The sequence below is a fragment of the Trachurus japonicus genome, chromosome 17 (assembly GCF_045865225.1).
Source record: "Trachurus japonicus isolate A0001 chromosome 17, Traja_1.0".
Lineage (NCBI taxonomy): Eukaryota > Metazoa > Chordata > Actinopteri > Carangiformes > Carangidae > Trachurus > Trachurus japonicus.
Genome location: NC_140923.1, coordinates 3,178,531 through 3,198,985, shown reverse-complemented (window position 1 = coordinate 3,198,985; position 20,455 = coordinate 3,178,531). Strand labels below are relative to the sequence as shown.

The window sequence follows — 20,455 nt, the reverse complement described above, 5'->3', positions numbered from 1 at the left end:
GACAGGCCCCGTTCACTGCAGAGAGACATGTTGTTGAGATCAGAGCTCAAACTAGTTTCACTTCTGAGCAACAGAAACTCAGACAGTCGTCGTCGTCTGTGAGAGGTGAAATGGCGCAGAAAGGAGTTCATCTGGACCAGGAGACCTTCTCTTGTTCCATCTGTCTGGATCTACTGAAGGATCCAGTGACTATTCCCTGTGGACACAGCTACTGCTTCAACTGTATTAAAACCCACTGGGATGGAGAGGATGGGAAGAAAATCTACAGCTGTCCTCAGTGTAGGCAGACATTCACACCGAGGCCTGTCCTGATGAAAAGCACCATGTTAGCAGCTTTAGTGGAGGAGCTGAAGAAGACTGGACTCCAAGCTGCTCCTGCTGATCACTGCTATGCTGGACCTGAAGATGTGGCCTGTGATTTCTGCACTGGGAAGAAACTCAAAGCTGTTAAGTCCTGTCTGGTTTGTCTGGTCTCTTATTGTGAAAACCACCTGCAGCCTCATTATGAATCTCCTTCATTTAAAAACCACAAGCTGGTGGGGCCCTCCAAGAAGCTCCAGGAGAACATCTGCTCTCGTCATAATGAGGTGTTGAAGATTTTCTGCCGCACTGATCAGAAGTCTATTTGTCTTGTCTGCCTTATGGATGAACATAAAGGCCACGACACAGTCTCAGCTGCAGCAGAAAGGACTGAGAGGCAGAGACAGCTGGAGCTGAGTCGACAGAAGATCCAGCAGAGAATCCGGGACACAGAGAAAGATGTGAAGGTGCTTCAACAGGAGGTGGAGGCCATTAATGGCTCTGCTGATAAAGCAGTGGAGGACAGTGAGAAGATCTTCACTCAGCTGATCCGTCTCATGGAGAAAAGAAGCTCTGAGCTGAAGCAGCAGATCAGATCCCAGCAGGAAACTCAAGTGAGTGGAGTCAAAGAGCTTGAGAAGATGCTGGAGCAGGAGATCACTGAGCTGAAGAGGAAAGACGCTGAGCTGAAGCTGCTGTCACACACAGAGGATCACACCCAGTTTCTACACAACTACCCCTCACTGTCAGCACTCAGTCCATCTACACACTCATCCAGCATCAATATCCGTCCTCTCAGACACTTTGAGGATGTGACAGCAGCTGTGTCAGAGCTCGGAGACAAACTACAGGACCTTCTGAGAGGCACATGGACAAACATCTCACTGACAGAGACTCAAGTGGATGTTTTACTGTCACCACCAGAGCCGAGGACCAGAGCTGACTTCTTAAGATATTCACAGGAAATCACACTGGATCCAAACACAGCAAACAAATACCTGTTGTTATCTGAGGGAAACAGGAAAGTAACATGTATGAGTGAAGTTCAGTCTTATTCTCGTCACCCAGACAGATTCATTACATGTTTTCAGGTCCTGAGTAGAGAGAGTCTGACTGGACGTTGTTACTGGGAGGTGGAGTGTAGAGGAGGAGTTCTTGTAGCAGTTGCATACAAGAATATCAGCAGAGCAGGGGGAGAAAGTGCATTTGGACGTAATGGCAAATCTTGGTCGTTAAATTGTTCCAAAAACAGTTTCACATTTTGGTTCAACAACAGCAAGACTCCAGTCTCAGGTCCTCAGTCCTCCAGAGTAGGAGTGTACCTGGATCACAGAGCAGGTATTCTGTCCTTCTACAGCGTCTCTGAGACCATGACTCTCCTCCACAGAGTCCAGACCACATTCACTCAGCCTCTACATGCTGGAGTTTGGGTTTATAATGAATCCACAGCAGAGTTGTGTAAACTCAAATAGACAAAGATCATTGAAGGAGCAGTTGGTTAAAATCTGTATTTTAGTTCATCACTTTCTTTAGTCTCCATGTTTGTTGCTAAAAGCTCATTGCTGTTGTGTCTCTGCACTGCACAGAGATCACCTGTCAATCAAACATTGTGGGCGGGACTTTGACCTCTTGTCATTTCTTGTTGTGTTGATGTTTGAGTTTGTTGAGGTGGAACTGGAGCCATGGAGGAGATCACTGCTCATGATGATGGTTCTTTACCTAAACTCACATTTCTCCACTTTAAAATAGAAACTTCTCTGAGCTCTAAATGTTTGTTGGATATTTGTGTTGGAGCTATTTGTTATTTTTGTAATATTTAATTACAGTTAGTTAATTTTTGTGGTTTAGTTTGCTCATGATATTTAGTATTGTTTGAGCTGATTTGGGTATTCATCAATGTTTTTATTTTGAAGGTACCGGGTAGCTGGAACTGGGTGAGTTTATGGGTAGGCAGGCATAGGTGGGCCAGGCACCTGGGAGGGCTGATGGTTTTTACCACGGCAAGAGAGGTGGCAAAGGGCCATTGTTCTTTGTTTGTTTGCCAAGGGAAAATAAACCTAAGAAACTTTATTTTTGCCTGGACAATGGTCCATGGCCGTTTGATTTGAATTTGTTTTATTATAGTTTTGACATTTTTGAGTTTTTTGATCAATGACCTTGGGGACAAATAGCCACTACAATTTGTGTTGATGTGTTTGTGTGTTGTTGTTTGGGCCTAAACAGAGAAATCACCAGAACTTCCTTTATCACTGAGCTTTGTTGGAAACTAAGAAATCTACAATCACATTTACACTGATGTCTTGTTATGAGGTTCAATCAAAGTGTAAATATCATGATAATAATCAATGGGGAGATGATTGATTGATCAGTAAAGTCTGATAAATTAATATTGTTTCGTGATTTCATAAACTGAAGAACAAATGGAGATAGATCAGTTATTATCTTGTTATATTTTGTATTCTTTGTGTACTTTAATGTGGATCCTAATAAAAACAAACAAACCAACCTGGTGTGGCACGGCTGTGGGGTTAGGGGGGTGGAGTGGGTGGGTGTGTCCGATGGAGGCCTGGGAGCCGGCCCTACAGGTCGACCAATGAGATGCTGCGGTCATTGGGCAGCAGGTTGGGTCAAATTCGGCGGTGACCTCTGCTCCTGATGTTCATTCGTGTTACACCATCAGATATATTCAACACGGATCAAATGTGCAGTTTTACTGTACTGGGGTGCTGCACATTTTATTGTGGCCTTTTAAGATATGAAAAAGTTTTTTAGAAGGTGAAGACATTAGAATAATAAATAAATAATAAAAAAATAATAAAAAAAAAAAAGCTCAGTGTCGGTGAAGCTCAGTGTCGCCGGGCTCTCATTGAAAATGAATTGACTTCCGGTGTTTTGACGCTTTGGAAGCTTTTGGTGTGAACGCACAGTAAGTTTCTTTGCGTTTTTGACCAGATTTTTAGCCAGAAGACAAGTGTGGCTACAAACTGTTTTCAAAATCTTGAGTGTAGAGTGTCATTTGTGGGTTTGGTGGCAGTTTCAGAAGAAAAGGCCCAGTCACATTTTTGGCTCTCCTCCACTCTAACGATGATGTCACTCACTCTGAGTGACGCCATACACACTCATTGAAAAGTGTGAAATTGGTCAGAAATATGCATGTGTTTGGAAAGGATTTATCTCAAGAACGGTACAAGATATGAAAAAGTTATACACAGGGTGAATACATTAGAAGTTTGTCTAAAGATCAGAATTTGAATGAAGTCTGTAGGTGAAAGTATGTGGAAGCAAATGAGGTTCTTTGCTTTCAGCATTCACACAAAAAATGGGAAAAATAAATGCACACTGAGCAGTAACTGTCTAATACTGTGTTTACGTCCTTTTTGTTTTGTTTTTAACCTGTTCTGTTTTATTTTGTTTGTTTGTTCTTGTCAGTATATTTTTTTATGGTTAAATCACTCAGACATTTCTGCCATTTCTGCCATATTTTCTCTTAAATGAATTAAAAGCAGAATTATTGGGACCATAAACATTTATTTTCAATCTTTATGATTGACTAAACCATATGGACACAAAAACATTATCATCACGTCATTGACTCATGTAGAGGTATGTGAAGGTGCCGTGTGGCGTTCGGGTGTCCAGGTGGAGTCACGGAGACGACAGCGTTCAGATTTTCAGGTAGCTTTTTATTCAGCAGACAGGCGTGACCTTTGTTCAGTAGATCAGCAACAGGACGAGGGCGTGAAGGAATAAATTAAAACCCAAAACAACTCGTCAGGTAAAAAAAAACAAAACAAAGAAATTAAAGGCTTCACTCTAAAAATAACAAAGAAAAAACAGGAACAAATAAAAACCATAAAAAAGTCGTTTAGAAAACTTGAGTGCGTTTTAGTTTCTGTTTTTGGTTTGATTCTCTCTCACTGTGCTTCTGTGACGCCACACACACGCACGCATACACACAAACACACACACACACACTCTCTCTCTTTCTGTACACTGAACAGATCAAACCTTCAGTATTTACACTCATATTTATAGATTTATAGATTTTCAATTCTCTGATCGATCGTCCGCTGATGGAGGCGATGTGGGCGGAGTCAGAACATTTAGCCCCGCCCCCCCTGCTCCCTCCTCCACCTCAGTGTGCGCTGGTCGACCAATCAGCAGCTGCTGTTCTTGAACTCTCCGTTCTCAGTGATGGACAGCTTGGTGGGGTTGCTAGGCGACAGGCCGTTGCAGAGGTTGGGGGCGCTGTAACGCTCCTTCACCTGCGTCAGCGCCGCCATCAGCCGCGAGTTCGCCGCGTCCAGGGACCCGATCCGCTTCTCCTGATTGGACAGAGACAAGAGGGGGCGGGGCAGGAAGTCAGACGCATCACAGGTGTGAAGAGAACAGGTGAGGATCTGACTGACGAGTTAAAACCACCTTCAGTCACAATATGAACTAATCTGTCCTTTATTTTGAAAATACAAACCTCTTATTTTGATAGGGTAAAAAAATGGTAAGTAGTTTGGTTTAAGTTTGTGAATTTTTTCATCTGTTAATTAATGAGATTAACAGTAAAATTAATTAATTTAAAGATTTTAACTCAAATAACTTGATTTGTTAGTTTTTAATTTTAAGTGATGATGATATAATCTTCATAATTTAAAATATATTTAAATTAGATTTTGTCATAAAGGATTAATTAAATAAAGTAACAGTTGATTAAGTTAAAGTTCTGTAACTATGAAAATAAACAGTTTGACTGATCGGAGCGACTCTGTGGAGTTAATTTACAAATGATGGAATTTCAAAATTAAAGACTATTAGAAGTAGCAGCGCTTTTAATTTGAAATACAGGATGTAAATTCATCACGATGCATTAAAAAGCTAAAAAAAATGACTTTAATAAACAGCTGACATCTGATCAGGTGGTTTTGACCCGTCAGCAGAAAACAAATGAGACAAATTGTCCACAGGAAGTTGGAGGGCAGCAGCCGCCAAAATAAAACAGCCCCCCAAAAAAGCTAAAACCAACAAAATAAAAGAGAAGGTGAGAACTGAAGCTGCCTGCGGGTGTCGCGGGACTCGAACTCTGAACCTAGAGTCAGCGTGAAAAACAAAAAAAAAACACCTGAGTGAAGCCGAGCGCTCTGACGCCGTCGCAGGCGGCTCTAAACTGCGTTTTATTTTGAAGGAGAGGAAGCTGGTGCTTGGGGGGGGGGGGGTCGGGGATGGGGTGGGGGGGGCAGCAGCCAAACATAAATAAAATCCGGCTCAGAGCGACACACCTGCTCCTCTGTCAGGGCGGCCATGGTCCTAAAGGGGGCGGAGCCACAGGTGGTTTGGGTCATGTGACAATTTAACTTTATTCTGAAAAGGAACTTCCTCTGCATTTTTTTTTCTTTTGAAGACCAGCTCTGTGATTGGCCGACCAGGTGAGAGGTGTGTCGTTGTTGTTTTTCTAAAAAAAAAAAAACAGCGTGGAGGTGGTGAAGGGGGAGGGGGGAGGAGGAGGAGGGGGCGGGGCCACAGTTACTTGCCTGCTGATTGGTTTATCTCACATCCGTTACTGACCTGAAACCAGTGAAGAGACGGTGAGACCTCGTTACAGAGGTGTGAACGTTCACCTGAGTCTGTGACGGATGTGGGCGGAGCTAATTCTCCTCATATGAATATAAATGAGCATCAGAGGACAGAGGGCTGGAGAGGTTCAGGTACAGGTGTGTGTGTGTAGATACGGTAACTTGTAAAACTCTTCATCCCCCTTGAACTTTTCCACATTTTGTAGTCTCGTTACAACCACAAACTTAAAGGGATAGTTCAACAGTTTGTCAAATTGTCCCATTGCCATAATCCCTATAGTCATAGCAGTAGGTTCGTTACCTTTAATTGTCGGTGCAAGCTGTTTTTAGAGCGGTGGAGCAGAGCCGTGAGCTGCTCAGAGCTACGCTACAGAGGCTAATGGGAGGGATAATAACACAACGTTACCAGACAGAGTTGTTTTAGAGGGAAATTCATGCAAAACCACTGATGCGCGTTGCCTTCAGGGACAGTTTTTCATCAAGCAGTTTCTGCATTTCCCTCTAAAACAACTCTTGGGAAACCAAGAAATCCCATGAGCCTCCATAGCGTAGCTCTGAGCAGCTCACGGCTCTGCTCCGCCGTTCTAAAAACAGCTTGCACCGACAATTAAAGGTAACAAACCTACTGCTATGACTATAGGAATTATGGCAATGGGCCAATTTGCCAAAATGTTGAACTATCCCTTTAAGTTTGTGGTTGTAATGATGAGACAAAATGTGGAAAAGTTGAAGGGACACTGTAAATGTGTTAGTGTGTGTGTTTACAGGTGTGTGTTTCTGTACCTGAGCGTCGATGATTTTCTGTTTGGCTTCGATCACCGCCTGCATCTCTGCGTGGTCGCGCTTCAGCTCCTCCTCCACAGCCATCAACCTGCACACACGCACACACACACACACACAGGTTAAACACTTCTTCCTTGGTGGGCGGGACCTGTGTAGTTTTTTAGGGGGTGTGGCCTGTGTGGTTTTTAGGGGGTGTGGCCTGTGTGTTTTTAGGGGGCGTGGCCTGTGTGTTTTTAGGGGGCATGGCCTACGTGTTTTTAGGGGGCGTGGCCTGTGTAGTTTTTTAGGGGGCGTGGTCTGTGTAGTTTTTTAGGGGGCGTGGCCTGCGTGTACCTGCAGATGATGCTCTTCATCTGTCCGTCCTTCTCCTCCTGCTGCCTCCTCAGCCGCTCCTCGCTGTCCTCCAGCCTCTTCTTGTACTCCAGCAGCAGTTTGCTCATCTGCTGCTCCTGGTTGAGGAGGCGCCGCTCGTACTCCTCCAGGCGCCGGCCCGACGCCCGCAGACGCTCCTTCAGCCGCGAGATCTCCAGCTCGTACTGCGGGGGAGGGAGGGAGGGATCGATCGGTCAATCAGTGATCAATATACTATATGTCATATATGACATATTGCATTGAGGTTTGGGGAAACACATACAAAACAAATACAAATTCTATTGTTTTATTGCAAAAAAAGGCTATAAGAATCATCAGTAATTAACCAACCAACCCACTATTTAGTCGCTTGAACATTTTGAAATTCAGGGACTTAGTTGATTACATTACAATACAAACCATGTACAAAGCAAAAAATAAACTTCTTCCTCAAGATATCCAGAATCTGTTTAAAATGAAGGATTCCGTTTTAACCTGAGAAGACCACTATTATTTGAGAAACCACAGACTCGAACTACTGTAAAAAATCACTGTCTTTCTGTTAGAGCGGTGAACATCAGGAATAAATTGTCCACCAACCAAGGGTGTGTGTGAGCCGTTACCTTCTCAGTGTTGCGTCCCTCCTCCCTGCTCCGCTCTCCGGCCCCTCCCCCCTCCTCCTCCTGGTCGTCGTACTGGCCGTTGTTGAGGACCCAGGCTGCCGTCCTCTCCACCGGGGACATCGCCACGGCCACCGCCTCCACCGGGGACGCCACCTGAGCCTGGACCAATCACACGACCTCGTCAGATCAAGCAGGTTATTTAAACGATTAATCAATTAGTTGTTTGGTCAATAAAATATCACTCGGTGATTCTCAAACCACCAGATGACGTCTTCAAATGTCTTGTTTTGTCCACTAACCAAAGAGAAACTCAGTTTACTGTCATAAAGGAACAAAGAAACCAGAAATATTCACATTGAAGAAGCTGGAATCAGAGAATCTGGACTTTTTTTTTCTTGAAAAAAACTACTCAAACTGATTATTAGATTATCAGAATAGTTGACAATTAATTTAATAATAGATTATTTGTTGCGGCTCTAAACACGACCACACACACACACAACGACAGTATTGGCAGTCGGAGAATTTGCCAAAATGTTGAACTATCCCTTTAAGGCAGCTGTCCACCCATAATTCAGTGACCACTGAAAACAGATTTTGACCAGTGGCGTTTCATTTCGTACCCGTCGTCGTCGTCAGGTCGGTCAGAAAGTTAATTAACACGTGTGTACAGGTGTTTGAGTCTCACCTGCTGCTGCGGCGGCGGCTTGGCGGCGTTGCTCCTCGGGGGCGGGGCCATGTTCTCTGCAGAGCAGGTGGACTGTTGGCGGTGGGCGTGGCCTGTAGGCGTCGGCTCAGTGTTGGCGCTGCTGCTGCTGCGTAGCGAGGCGCTGAGGGGGAGGGAGCGCGGCGTCCTGGCCCCGCCCCCTCCGCCGCCCCGGCTCTGCTGCTCCACCTTGACGATGTGGGCGGTGCCGGCCGTCGTGCTCTGACGGGGGATGGCGACGGCTGTGGCTGCTCCGGGCGGGAGATCGGGCGGCAGCGCGGCGTGGAGCAGTCCTCGCTCTGCGTGCTGCGGCGGCTGCCCAGCTCGTCCAGGCTGCTGTTGGACGCCACGCGGTGTTTGACCCCCACCTGGCTGCCGTAGTCGTCGGAGTTGCTGTGGCTGTTGTGCGAACTCTCGGTGCTCAGGTTCTCTGAGCTGGAGTCCTGACGCAGCGAGTGGGCGGAGCACGTGGACAGGCTGTGGGCGGGGCCACCACCGAGGCCGTGGGCGGGGCCACCACCGAGGCTGTGGGCGGGGCTACCGAGGCTGTGGGCAGGGCTACCACCGAGGCCGTGGGCGGGGTTACTGAGGTGGTAGACTGGGTTCTGGAAGGAGAGCGGCTGGAGGCTGCGCTGCTGGCTGAGGGAGGGGGGCAGCGGCCGCCGTACCTGGGGGGCGCTCTGCGGCTGGCCGTCCCTCGGCGACGCCTTCACCTTCACAGGAAACACGGTCAGGAAATTACAAATGGAAAAAAACAAAACAGCAGATCCAGATCAAACACTGTCAAGGTGCATAAAGCGGAGTCTGGGGACCCCCATGGGTCCTTGAGAGGGTTTGAGGGGTCCCCAACTTTTTCTTGAAATTTTACCACTTTTTTCTAGAAAGTTTTTTTTACCACTTCTTTTTATTTGTTTATTTTTACTTTTTTTGAGAGCGAGATTTTGCCACTTTTTCTAGACTTTTTTCTTTTTACTTTTTTGAGAATTTTTACCAATTTCTTCTAGATTTGTATTTATTTATTTATTTTACTTTTTGATATTGCTTTCCACTTTCGCTCCAGATGTCCTGCGATTCCTCTGGAAGCTGATGAAAGTCATCAAGGAGAGGAGGCAACTGAAGAAGCAATGGAGAAAGGCCACGGGGGGGGGGGGGGGGGGGGAATAAACCTGCTGCAAGGCGAGATTCAGAGCAGGCTGGCAACACTGAGGAGAGCTGAAAACCTCCTGAGGAAGCGCAGAAGGAAGGAGCAAACAAACAAGATCACGCTTCTACAAAGATCCTTTCAAATTTGTGAAGAGTCTCTTCACAAAGGCAGACTTGGGAAAACATCTGAAAAAGTCCTGCACATATGACCGACACAAGGAAGAAGTTACGCTCCCACCTGACATGCTACCAGTCAATCCACCAGAGCACAAACTAGATATCAGTCCACCCAGGTAGAGCGAGCAAGGACCACGTCATCTGCAGGTCCCAACGGAGTTCCACACAAGCTCTGCAAAAACGCTCCAGATATCCTGTGATTCCTCTGGAAGCTGATGAAAGTTGTGTGGAAAAAGAAGAGATGAGATACCAACGTCTTGGAGGAGAGCCGGAGGGATCTTTATCCCCAAGGAAAAGGACTCATCAGGGATCTGCCAGTTCCACCAGATCAGCCTTCTGAATGTTGAGGGTTAAAAAAATATTCTTCAGCGTGGTCGCTCACAGGCTGGTAGGATAGCTGCAAAGAAACAACCTGAGTGACACGCAATCCAGAAAGCAGGCATCTCAGGCTTCTCCGGGTGTGTGGAACTCGCTCGAGGGAACAGATCTTCACGTGATGTTCCTGGATCTCCTGAACGCCTTTGACTCAGTCCCTCACAGCCTCCTGTGGACAGCCTTCGACTACTCGACTACTACCCTTCGACTACTACCCTTGTCAAGGCCTACTTCAAGGACGTCCAGCTCTGCTTGACAACAGCAGTGTAGTCTAACCACAGCATGGCAACACCTGAAGGTGGGAATCATGGCCGGCTGCACCAACACCCTGCTGGCCTTTACCCTAGCCATGGAGCCTCTCCATGAGTGGTTGGTGGACAGAGAATAAGACCTGGGCTGAGGCTACCACCGGTCAGAGCCTACATGGATGACCTCACAACACTCACCACAACCAAGGCTTGCACTGTGTGGCTACTAAGGAAGCTGGCTCGTTTGAAGATCAAGCCATGCAAGTCCAGAAGCATGTCTATTGTCAAGGGGAAACTGGCAGACCACCGCTTCCACATTGGCAAAGGACCCATTCCAACGGTCTCAGAGAAGCCTGTGAAGAGCCTAGTTGTTGGTATGATGCCTCTCTCAAAGACAAAGAGCAAATAGAGCAGCTCAGGATAGAGGCAGCCAGCGGCCTGGAGAACATCGACAGAGTCTTGCTGCCTGGCAAGCTGAAGCTCTGGTGCATACCGTTTGGACTACTTCCACTTCTCCTGTGTCCACTAACTCTCTATGAAGTCTCGCTCTCAAAGGTGAAAAAACTGGAGACTGGTCAGTTCATATGCAATGAATTGGCTTGGTCTTCCTAGGTGCCTCAGCAGTATTGGGCTCTATGGTAGAAGGATGATATCCCTGCCCATTTGCAGTCTGACAGAGGGGTACAAGTGTGCCAAAGTCAGACTTGAGATGATGTTACTGGATTAGAGTGATCCATTTGTAGCCCAAGCTGCCCAATCCTGGCCACCGGGAGGAAGTGGACCCAATTGGCCGAAACTGAGCAGGCAAAGGCAGCACTCAAGACACAGGGATATTGTGGGCTGAATGCAGGAGGGGAGGAGTGGTCTTGGCCTTGGGGCCAGCACACCAGCCTGGAGCAAGGCCACCCCATCTCAGAGACGCAAGCCGGTGGTCCAGGAGGTACATGGGGAAGAGGAAGCGGCAAGGTGTGCACAAGCTGTGGCACAGGCAAAGCAAGGGCAGTGGATGGCATGGGAAGGAGTGGAGAAGAAGAAGGTCTCCTGGAAAGTCCTGTGGGAGATGGAGGGATTCAGGGTGAGCTTTACCATCAGGGCTGTCTACAATGTCCTGCCTTGTCCAGCAAACCAAGTCAATGGTATGACAAAGACCCCGTGTGCCATCTATTATCCAAGTCCAGCAACACTAAGGCACATCTTAGTGGGATGCAAGACAGCCTCACCCAAGGCCGTTATACTTGTTGGCACAACCAGGTGCTAAAGTGTAACTGACAAGTGTGAACGCTCATCCTCCCTGTCATCCCGTTGGCAGCCAAAACCATATATTCGGGAGGGCGAGGGTCATGCCGCCTCACCACCATAACACCAGACACTGGGCAGCTGGGCAGAGCATGGGACTGGACGCTGCTGGCAGACTTGGACAAGAAACTCTGCTTCCCAGCTGAGATTACATCCACCAACCAAGGGTGATATGATTAATGATTAAGAGGTGCTGAAAAAATACAGTGGATTATTATGATTGTTTTATAACTATAACTGAAACTAGGTCAGATAGTTGTAACAATGCCAACATGTTCAACAAAGTTGAGATCAACATCTGCTGCTTATCGCACTGGAATGAGGAAAAACTAGATTTTCTGCTCTCAAACACGGTGAGCTCCACCTTGTTCAGGTGTTTCCTTGTTCCCTCCCCTTCAGATCTACAGTTTGAAGATGGGTGGAACCAACATGTGGTGAAGAGGAGGAGCTGACAGGCCCCGTTCACTGCAGAGACACATGTTGTTGAGATCAGAGCTCAAACTAGTTTAACTTCTGAGCAACAGAAACTCAGACAGTTGTCGTCTGTGAGAGGTGAAATGGCGCAGAAAGGAGTTCATCTGGACCAGGAGACGATCTCTTGTTCAATCTGTCTGGATCCACTGAAGGATCCAGTGACTATTCCCTGTGGACACAGCTACTGCTTCAGCTGTATTAAAACCCACTGGGATGGAGAGGATGGGAAGAAAATCTACAGCTGCCCTCAGTGTAGGCAGACCTTCACACCGAGGCCTGACCTGGTGAAAAGCACCATGTTAGCAGCTTTAGTGGAGGAGCTGAAGAAGACTGGACTCCAAGCTGCTCCTGCTGATCACTGCTATGCTGGACCTGAAGATGTGGCCTGTGATGTCTGCACTGGGAGAAAACTCAAAGCTGTCAAGTCCTGTCTGCAATGTCTGGTCTCTTATTGTGAAAACCACCTGCAGCCTCATTTTGAATCTCCTTCATTTAAAAACCACAAGCTGGTGGAGCCCTCCAAGAAGCTCCAGGAGAACATCTGCTCTCGTCATAATGAGGTGTTGAAGATTTTCTGCCGCACTGATCAGAAGTGTATTTGTCTTGTCTGCCTTCTGGATGAACATAAAGGCCACGACACAGTCTCAGCTGCAGCAGAAAGGACTGAGAGGCAGAGAGAGCTGGAGCTGAGTCGACAAAACATCCAGCAGCGAATCCAGGACAGAGAGAAAGATGTCAAGGTGCTTCAACAGGAGGTGGAGGCCATCAATGGCTCTGCTGATAAAGCAGTGGAGGACAGTGAGAAGATCTTCACTCAGCTGATCCGTCTCATGGAGAAAAGAAGCTCTGAGCTGAAGCAGCAGATCAGATTCCAGCAGGAAACTCAAGTGAGTGAAGTCAAAGAGCTTCAGAAGAAGCTGGAGCAGGAGATCACTGAGCTGAAGAGGAAAGACGCTGGGCTGAAGCTGCTGCCACACACAGAGGATCACACCCAGTTTCTACACAACCACCCCTCACTGTCAGCACTCAGTCCATCTACACACTCATCCAGCATCAATATCCGTCCTCTCAGACACTTTGAGGATGTGACAGCAGCTGTGTCACAGCTCAGAGATAAACTACAGGACCTTCTGAGAGACACATGGACAAACATCTCACTGACAGTGACTCAAGTGGATGTTTTACTGTCACCACCAGAGCCCAAGACCAGAACTGGCTTCTTGAGATATTCACAGGAAATCACACTGGATCCAAACAACAGCATACAAACGTCTGTTATTATCTGAGGGAAACAGAAAAGTAACATTAATGAGTACAGTTCAGTCTTATACTTATCACCCAGACAGATTCACTGAATTTTCTCAGGTCCTGAGTAGAGAGAGTCTGACTGGACGTTGTTACTGGGAGGTGGAGTGGAGAGGTGATAGAGTTTATGTAGCAGTTGCCTACAAGAATATCAGGAGAGCAGGGTTTGAAAGTGGGTTTGGACTTACTGACAAATCTTGGACGTTTGGTCGTTCCAACAACAGTTTCACATTTTGGTTCAACAACATCCAGACTCCAGTCTCAGGTCTTCGATCCTCCAGAGTAGGAGTGTACTTGGATCAAAGAGCAGGTATTCTGTCCTTCTACAGCGTCTCTAAAACCATGACTCTCCTCCACAGAGTCCAGACCACATTCACTCAGCCTCTACATGCTGGAGTTTGTCTTGACTGGTCTGATGGATCGACAGTAGAGTTGTGTAAACTTAAATAGACAAAGATCATTGAAGGTGCAGTATTTTAGTTCATCACATCCTTTAGTCTCCATGTTTGTTGCTAAAAGCTCATTGCTGTTGTGTTTCTGCACTGCACAGCGATCACCTGTCAATCAAACATTGTGGGCGGGACTTTGACCTCTTATCATTTCTTGTTGTGTTGATATTTGAGTTTGTTGAGGTGGAGCTGGAGCCGTGGAGGAGATCACTGCTCATGATGATGTTTCTTTACCTTAACATTTCTCCACATGAAAATAGAAATTTCTCTGAGTTCTACATGTTTGTTGGATGTTTGTGTTGATTATATTTGTGTGTTGTTGTTGTTTGGGCCTTAACATAGAAATTACCAGACCTTCCTTTATCATTGAGCTTTGTTCTCACTGTGGAAACTAAGAAATCTACAATCACATTTACAGTACTGTGTTTGTCAGATCAAATTTTGTTGTTGTGTTCAGATCCACTCAATAATAAGGTCTATGAGCTTTAACCAAAGTGTAAATATTGTGATTGTAATCAATCCCATGTTACTGACCTGTTGCTAATTAACATGTTAGTTGCAAAATGCTCCTCCAGCTGTTTATTATTTGTACCATTTACTTCCCCAGCCTTTTCTTGCTCCTGTCCCAACTTTACAGAAACAATCAGTGTATGGTGTACTCCAGGTATCAATAGATGAGATCATTACAATACAGAGAATGATGTATGACAGCTAACAGACCCATGTTTGTATTCTATGAGTGAAATGTTTGAATATGTGGTTAATGTTGTTGAAAATAAACAAACTTTGTGTTATATGTATTTTTGCACTTTGTATGCATATCTCTTGTCTACAGGCACTAGTTATTACACAGGTCATAAATCACAGCTGAAGGAGAGACACAGCCATGGGGGAACAGGCTGATTTCACACCAGTGCACGTTGAATGGCTGGAGTATTGTCTAACTAGAAAATATATTTCCTGAAGGAAATACATGTGAATGCTGAAAGCAGCTGAACACCATTGCTGAATTGGCAAATATGTAGTGCAAGTGATCAACATGAAAAGGTATGACCAAGGGAGGAATCGAACGCACGACATGCGGGCAAGACGGGCCGGTGGTGCCACTAGGTCACAGAGAGCACACAGTTGTCATACAGCAGTGGTATAAACAAGAAACATGTTAAGACAAACCAAGATAGAAAGAGGTAAAGAGAAAAGGTGGGGGGCATATATGTATATCAGGGTTGCTCATGCAAGATGAGAAAATAAGCCAGACCAAGTGGTAGTAGTTACAGTTAGAAGAGGTTGATATACTAACAAGACTTGAATACATTATAAGTTTGTCTACAGATCAGAATTTGAATGAAGTCTGTAGGTGAAAGTATGTGGAAGCAAATGAGGTTCAAAGAAGGACCAGTAGTTTCAGAGTTTGAGGACTGTTCAAATGTATTTTCTATGGGACAAAATAATCTGAACTATTTGAATATTTGAAAAGTATGAATAGTTGAAAAGAGAAAAGTCATAGCAATAATGTCCGGGAAAAGCTGAACGTTTTGATATATGAATTGTTGAAAGGTTCAGGTAGCTCCCTCAGCAGAGACTGCCTTCATCAACTCCTGCTAGCATTTCCATATTTCGCACATTCTGTGACAAACTGTAAACTGTTTTCTTGTCTGTAACAACATCTATTGCACGTCTGTCCGTCCTGGGTGAGGGATCCCTCCTCTGTTGCTCACCCTGAGGTTTCTCCGATTTTTCCCTGTTAAAAGGGTTTTCCATGGAGTTTTTCCTCAGTCGATGTGAGGGTCTAAGGACAGAGAATGTTGTTACGATGCCATGTAAAGCCCTTTGAGACAAACTGTTTGTAAAAACGGGCTATACAAATAAAATTGCCTTGCCTTGCCTTGAAAGGACTAGTTAATGGACTAGTTAAAAAAAGAGCGGAAGACGTAAGAATAACTAGAAATACGTGTGAATGCTGAAAGCAGCTGAACGCCCTTGCTGAATCAGCAAATGCAATTGACAATAGTGATCAACATGCAAAGGTATGAGCAAGGGAGGAATCGAACCCATGAGCTCATGGTCAGTAGACCTTTACTGTGCCACTAGGGCACAGAGAGCACACAGTTGTCTTAGAGCAGTGGTATAAACAAGAATCATGTTAAGACAAACCAAGATAGAAAGAGGTAAAGAGAAAAGGTGGGGGCATATATGCATTATGAAGGTTGCTCATGCAAGATCTGAAAATAAGCCAGACCAAGTGATAGTAGTTACAGTTAGAAGAGGTTGATTCAAGACTGCTCAGGTGAGATACGAATCCATGACCTTGGGGTTGGCAAGCAGCCACCTTACCACTGGACTATAGCAATACTTCAGGGAGGTTGAGACTTTCATCAATGTGATAATGCTTTCAGCATTCACACTAATTATATCTGAATTCTCCAGGTCTCGTCTCTCCTCTGTGTCTCTAACCCTCCTCTCCTCCATGTGCATTTGTTTTCAACAAAGCTGATGAGAAATCAATCCATGTAGCGGTGGATAACGTTATTTATCATCTACCATGTTACCATGTGTATATTTGTGTAGTGAGAAAACTAATTTGAAACTATTCAGGAAACTGATGACCAGTTACCCAGTGTATCCATGAGATTTTTCTTGCAAAGGGTGATGTGATAAATCATTAAGGGGTGCTGTAAAAAATAAAGTGTGTTATTATGCCTATTTTAATACTATAATTGAAACACGTTCAGATAGTTGTAACAATGCCAACATGTTCTGTCTCCTGGAAGTAAACTGAGACATAAAACACTTAGTTCTGTTGTTGAACTTTGTGTCGGACAAAGGTTGAACAAACAGGACTGAGTCACACCTGATCAGATACCAGGAGGTTTTTTTTTACAACTTCTGACAGACACATGATCTAACTTGTAAGTTTTAAACACGTCTTCATTAAAAAGAGGTCATAACAGTCAACAGCTGCTCACACTGAAAAACAAATTGCCATCAAACACAGTGACCTCCACTCTGTTCAGGTGTTTCCTTGTTCCCTCCCCTTCAGATCTACAGTTTGACAATGGGTGGAACCAACATGTGGTGAAGAGGAGGAGCTGACAGGCCCTGTTCACTGCAGAGACACATGGTGTTGAGATCAGAGTTCAAACTAGTTTAACTTCTGAGCAACAGATACTCTGACAGTTGTCGTCTGTGAGAGGTGAAATGGCGCAGAAAGGAGTTCATCTGGACCAGGAGACCTTCTCTTGTTCAATCTGTCTGGATCTACTGAAGGATCCAGTGACTATTCCCTGTGGACACAGCTACTGCTTCAACTGTATTAAAACCCACTGGGATGGAGAGGATGGGAAGAAAATCTACAGCTGTCCTCAGTGTAGGAAGAATTTCATACCAAGACCTGTCCTGATGAAAAACACCATGTTAGCAGCTTTAGTGGAGGAGCTGAAGAAGACTGGACTCCAAGCTGCTCCTGCTGATCACTGCTATGTTGGACCTGGAGATGTGGCCTGTGATGTCTGCACTGGGAGAAAACTCAAAGCTGTCAAGTCCTGTTTGACATGTTCAGCCTCCTACTGTGAGAAACACCTGCAGCCTCACTATGAATCTCCTTCATTTAAAAACCACAAGCTGGTGGAGCCCTCCAAGAAGCTCCAGGAGAACATCTGCTCTCGTCATAATGAGGTGCTGAAGATTTTCTGCCGCACTGATCAGAAGTGTATTTGTCTTGTCTGCCTTCTGGATGAACATAAAGGCCACGACACAGTCTCAGCTGCAGCAGAAAGGACTGAGAGGCAGAGAGAGCTGAAGCTGAGTCGACAGAAAATCCAGCAGAGAATCCAGGACACAGAGAAAGATGTGAAGGTGCTTCAACAGGAGGTGGAGGCCATCAATGGCTCTGCGGATAAAGCAGTGGAGGACAGTGAGAAGATCTTCACTCAGCTGATCCGTCTCATGGAGGAAAGAAGCTCTGAGCTGAAGCAGCAGATCAGATCCCAGCAGGAAACTCAAGTGAGTGGAGTCAAAGAGCTTCAGAAGAAGCTGGAGCAGGAGATCACTGAGCTGAAGAGGAAAGACGCTGAGCTGAAGCTGCTGTCATACACAGAGGATCACACCCAGTTTCTACACAACTACCCCTCACTGTCAGCACTCAGTCCATCTACACACTCATCCAGCATCAATATCCGTCCTCTCAGACACTTTGAGGATGTGACAGCAGCTGTGTCAGAGGTCAGAGATATACTACAGGACCTTCTGAGAGACACTTGGACAAACATCTCACTGAGAGAGACTCAAGTGGATGATTTACTGTCACCACCAGAGCCCAGGACCAGAGCTGACTTCTTAAGATATTCACAGGAAATCACACTGGATCCAAACACAGCACACAGATACCTGTTATTATTTGAGGGAAACAGGAAAGTAGCACGAGGTGAAGATCAACCTTATTCTCGTCACCCAGACAGATTCACTAAATATCCTCAGGTCCTGAGTAGAGAGAGTCTGACTGGACGTTGTTACTGGGAGGTGGAAAAGAGAGGAAGAATTCTTGCAGCAGTCGCATACAAGAATATCAGCAGAGTAGGGGGAGAAAGTTTTTTTGGACTCAATGACAGATCTTGGACGTTAGTTTGTGACAACAACAGTTTCTCATTTTGGTTCAACAACATCGAGACTCCAGTCTCAGGTCCTCCGTCCTCCAGAGTAGGAGTGTACCTGGATCACAGAGCAGGTATTCTGTCCTTCTACAGCGTCTCTGAAACGATGACTCTCCTCCACAGAGTCCAGACCACATTCACTCAGTCTCTACATGCTGGAATTTGTCTTTATTACAGAGGCACAGCAGAGTTTTGTAAACTCAAATAGACGAAGATCATTGAAGGTGCAGTTGAAGTTAAAATCTGTATTTTAGTTCATCACTTTCTTTAGTCTCCATGTTTGTTGCTAAAAGCTCATTGCTGTTGTGTCTCTGCACTGCACAGCGATCACCTGTCAATCAAACATTATGAGTGGGACTTTGACCTCTTGTCATTTCTTGTTGTGTTGATGTTTGAGTTTGTTGAGGTGGAGCTGGAGCCGTGGAGGAGATCACTGCTCATGATGATGTTTCTTTACCTAAACTCACGTTTCTCCACATGAAAATAGAAACTTCTCTGAGTTCTAAATGTTTGTTGGATGTTTGTGTTGATTATATGTGTGTGTTGTTGTTTGGGCCTCATCAGAGCAATTACCAGACCTTCCTTTATCACTGAGGCTCGTTTTGGAAACAAAGTAATCTAGAATCATATTTACATTGACGTGTTTGTCAGATCAAATGTTGTTGCTGTTCAGATCCACTCAATAATAAGGTATATAAACTTTAATCAAAGTGTAAATACTGTAATTGTAATCAATCCCATGTTACTGACCTGTTGCTAATTAACCAAGTTAGTCGCAAAATGCTCCTCCAGCTGTTTATTATTAATACAATTTACTTTCCCAGCATTTTCTTGCTCCTGTCCCAACTTTACAGAAACAATCAATGTATGGTGTACTCCAGGTATCAATAGATGAGATCATTACACTACAGAGAATGATGTATGACAGCTAACAGACCCATGTTTGTATTCTATGAGTGAAATGCTTGAATATGTGGTTAATGTTGTTGAAAATAAACTTTGTGTAACATGTATTTTCGCACTTTGTATGTCACATAATTTTGTATGCATATCTCTTGTCTACAGGCACTAGTTATTATACAGGTCATAAATCACAGCTGATGGAGAGACACAGCCACAGGGGAATGGACTGATTTCACACCTCTGCACATTGAATGGGTGGAGCATTGTCTAACTAGAAATTGTATTTCCTGAAGGAAATACATGTAAATGCTGAAAGCAGCTGAACGCCATTGTGCAAGTAGTGATCAACATACAAAGGTATGACAAAGGGAGGAATTGAACACAATTGTCTTAGAGCAGTGGTACAAACAAGAAACATGTTAATACAAACCAAGATAGAAAGAGGTAAAGAGACAAGAAATTGTATTTCCTGAAGGAAATACGTGTGAATGCTGAAAGCAGTTGCTGAATTAGCAAACGCAATTGACAAATAGTGCAAGTAGTGATCAACATGCAAAGGTATGACCAAGGGAGGAATCAAACCCACGAGCTCATGGTCAGCAGACCTTTACTCTGCCACTGGGCCACAGAGAGCAGACAGTTGCCTTAGAGCAGTGGTATAAACAAGAAACATGTTAAGACAAACCAAGATAGAAAGAGGTAAAGAGAAAAGGTGGGGGGCATTATGCATTATCAAGGTTGCTCATGCAAGATCAGAAAATAAGCCAGACCAAGTGATAGTAGTTACAGTTAGAAGAGGTTGATATACTAACAAGACTGATCAGGTGAAATTCAAACCCATGACCTTAGGGTTAACAAGCAGCCACCTTACCACTGGACTATAGCAATACTTGAGTTAATAGGAGGTTGAGACTTTCATGAATGTGAGATTATTCAATGATAGGTGAAAGTTTAGCAGAATAGTATAAATATAAGCAAGAAGTAGAAATAGGGGACTTCTGTGCAATGTGTGACTGTTTTTGGTGAATTTAAAAAAAGTATAATGCCATTTACAGCAAGTTACAAACTGGAATCAGCTTGGCTCTGAAAAAAAATGAACTAGGGTGAAT

General features: G+C 44.9%; 3 protein-coding genes across 4 annotated transcripts; 2 read left to right on the top strand and 1 right to left on the bottom strand.

Annotated features, from left to right (window-relative positions):
• The first annotated feature begins 110 nt into the window (after positions 1 to 110).
• Positions 111 to 2,085, top strand: LOC146969749 (tripartite motif-containing protein 16-like). Its single transcript, XM_085805321.1, has one exon. The coding sequence runs from the start codon at positions 111 to 113 to the stop codon at positions 1,770 to 1,772; it is 1,662 nt and encodes a 553-aa protein (XP_085661447.1). The 3' UTR covers positions 1,773 to 2,085.
• Positions 2,086 to 4,217: 2,132 nt separating this feature from the next.
• Positions 4,218 to 10,373, bottom strand: LOC146969748 (ras GTPase-activating protein nGAP-like). Its single transcript, XM_085804520.1, has 7 exons — positions 10,299 to 10,373; positions 8,696 to 9,040; positions 8,310 to 8,663; positions 7,622 to 7,774; positions 6,981 to 7,183; positions 6,648 to 6,735; positions 4,218 to 4,625 (listed from the first exon to the last, which is right to left on the bottom strand). The coding sequence occupies exons 1-7, from the start codon at positions 10,371 to 10,373 to the stop codon at positions 4,458 to 4,460; spliced, it is 1,386 nt and encodes a 461-aa protein (XP_085660646.1). The 3' UTR covers positions 4,218 to 4,457.
• A 1,750-nt stretch (positions 10,374 to 12,123) lies between these two features.
• Positions 12,124 to 18,651, top strand: LOC146969747 (tripartite motif-containing protein 16-like). 2 transcript variants are annotated; one of them, XM_085805334.1, is made up of 2 exons: positions 12,124 to 12,331; positions 17,567 to 18,651. In XM_085805334.1, the coding sequence occupies exons 1-2, from the start codon at positions 12,124 to 12,126 to the stop codon at positions 18,649 to 18,651; spliced, it is 1,293 nt and encodes a 430-aa protein (XP_085661460.1). The 2 variants fall into 2 exon arrangements, with proteins under 2 accessions (XP_085661460.1, XP_085661459.1); XM_085805333.1 differs by having other exon boundaries at positions 12,124 to 12,380; positions 17,556 to 18,651.
• The last annotated feature ends 1,804 nt before the right edge of the window (positions 18,652 to 20,455 follow it).

Coding starts and splice junctions, on each gene's coding strand:
- LOC146969749 (XM_085805321.1), top strand. CDS start 111: ATGGCGCAGAAAGGAGTTCATCTGGACCAGGAGACCTTCTCTTGTTCC.
- LOC146969748 (XM_085804520.1), bottom strand. CDS start 10,373: ATGGCTAGGGTAAAGGCCAGCAGGGTGTTGGTGCAGCCGGCCATGATT. Junction 8,664..8,695: donor CCGACGACTACGGCAGCCAG/GTGGGGGTCAAA, acceptor GGCGTCCAACAG/CAGCCTGGACGAGCTGGGCA. Junction 7,184..7,621: donor AGGGACGCAACACTGAGAAG/GTAACGGCTCAC, acceptor CCTCCCCCGCAG/TACGAGCTGGAGATCTCGCG.
- LOC146969747 (XM_085805333.1), top strand. CDS start 12,124: ATGGCGCAGAAAGGAGTTCATCTGGACCAGGAGACGATCTCTTGTTCA. Junction 12,381..17,555: donor CTGAAGAAGACTGGACTCCA/AGCTGCTCCTGC, acceptor CGACACAGTCTC/AGCTGCAGCAGAAAGGACTG.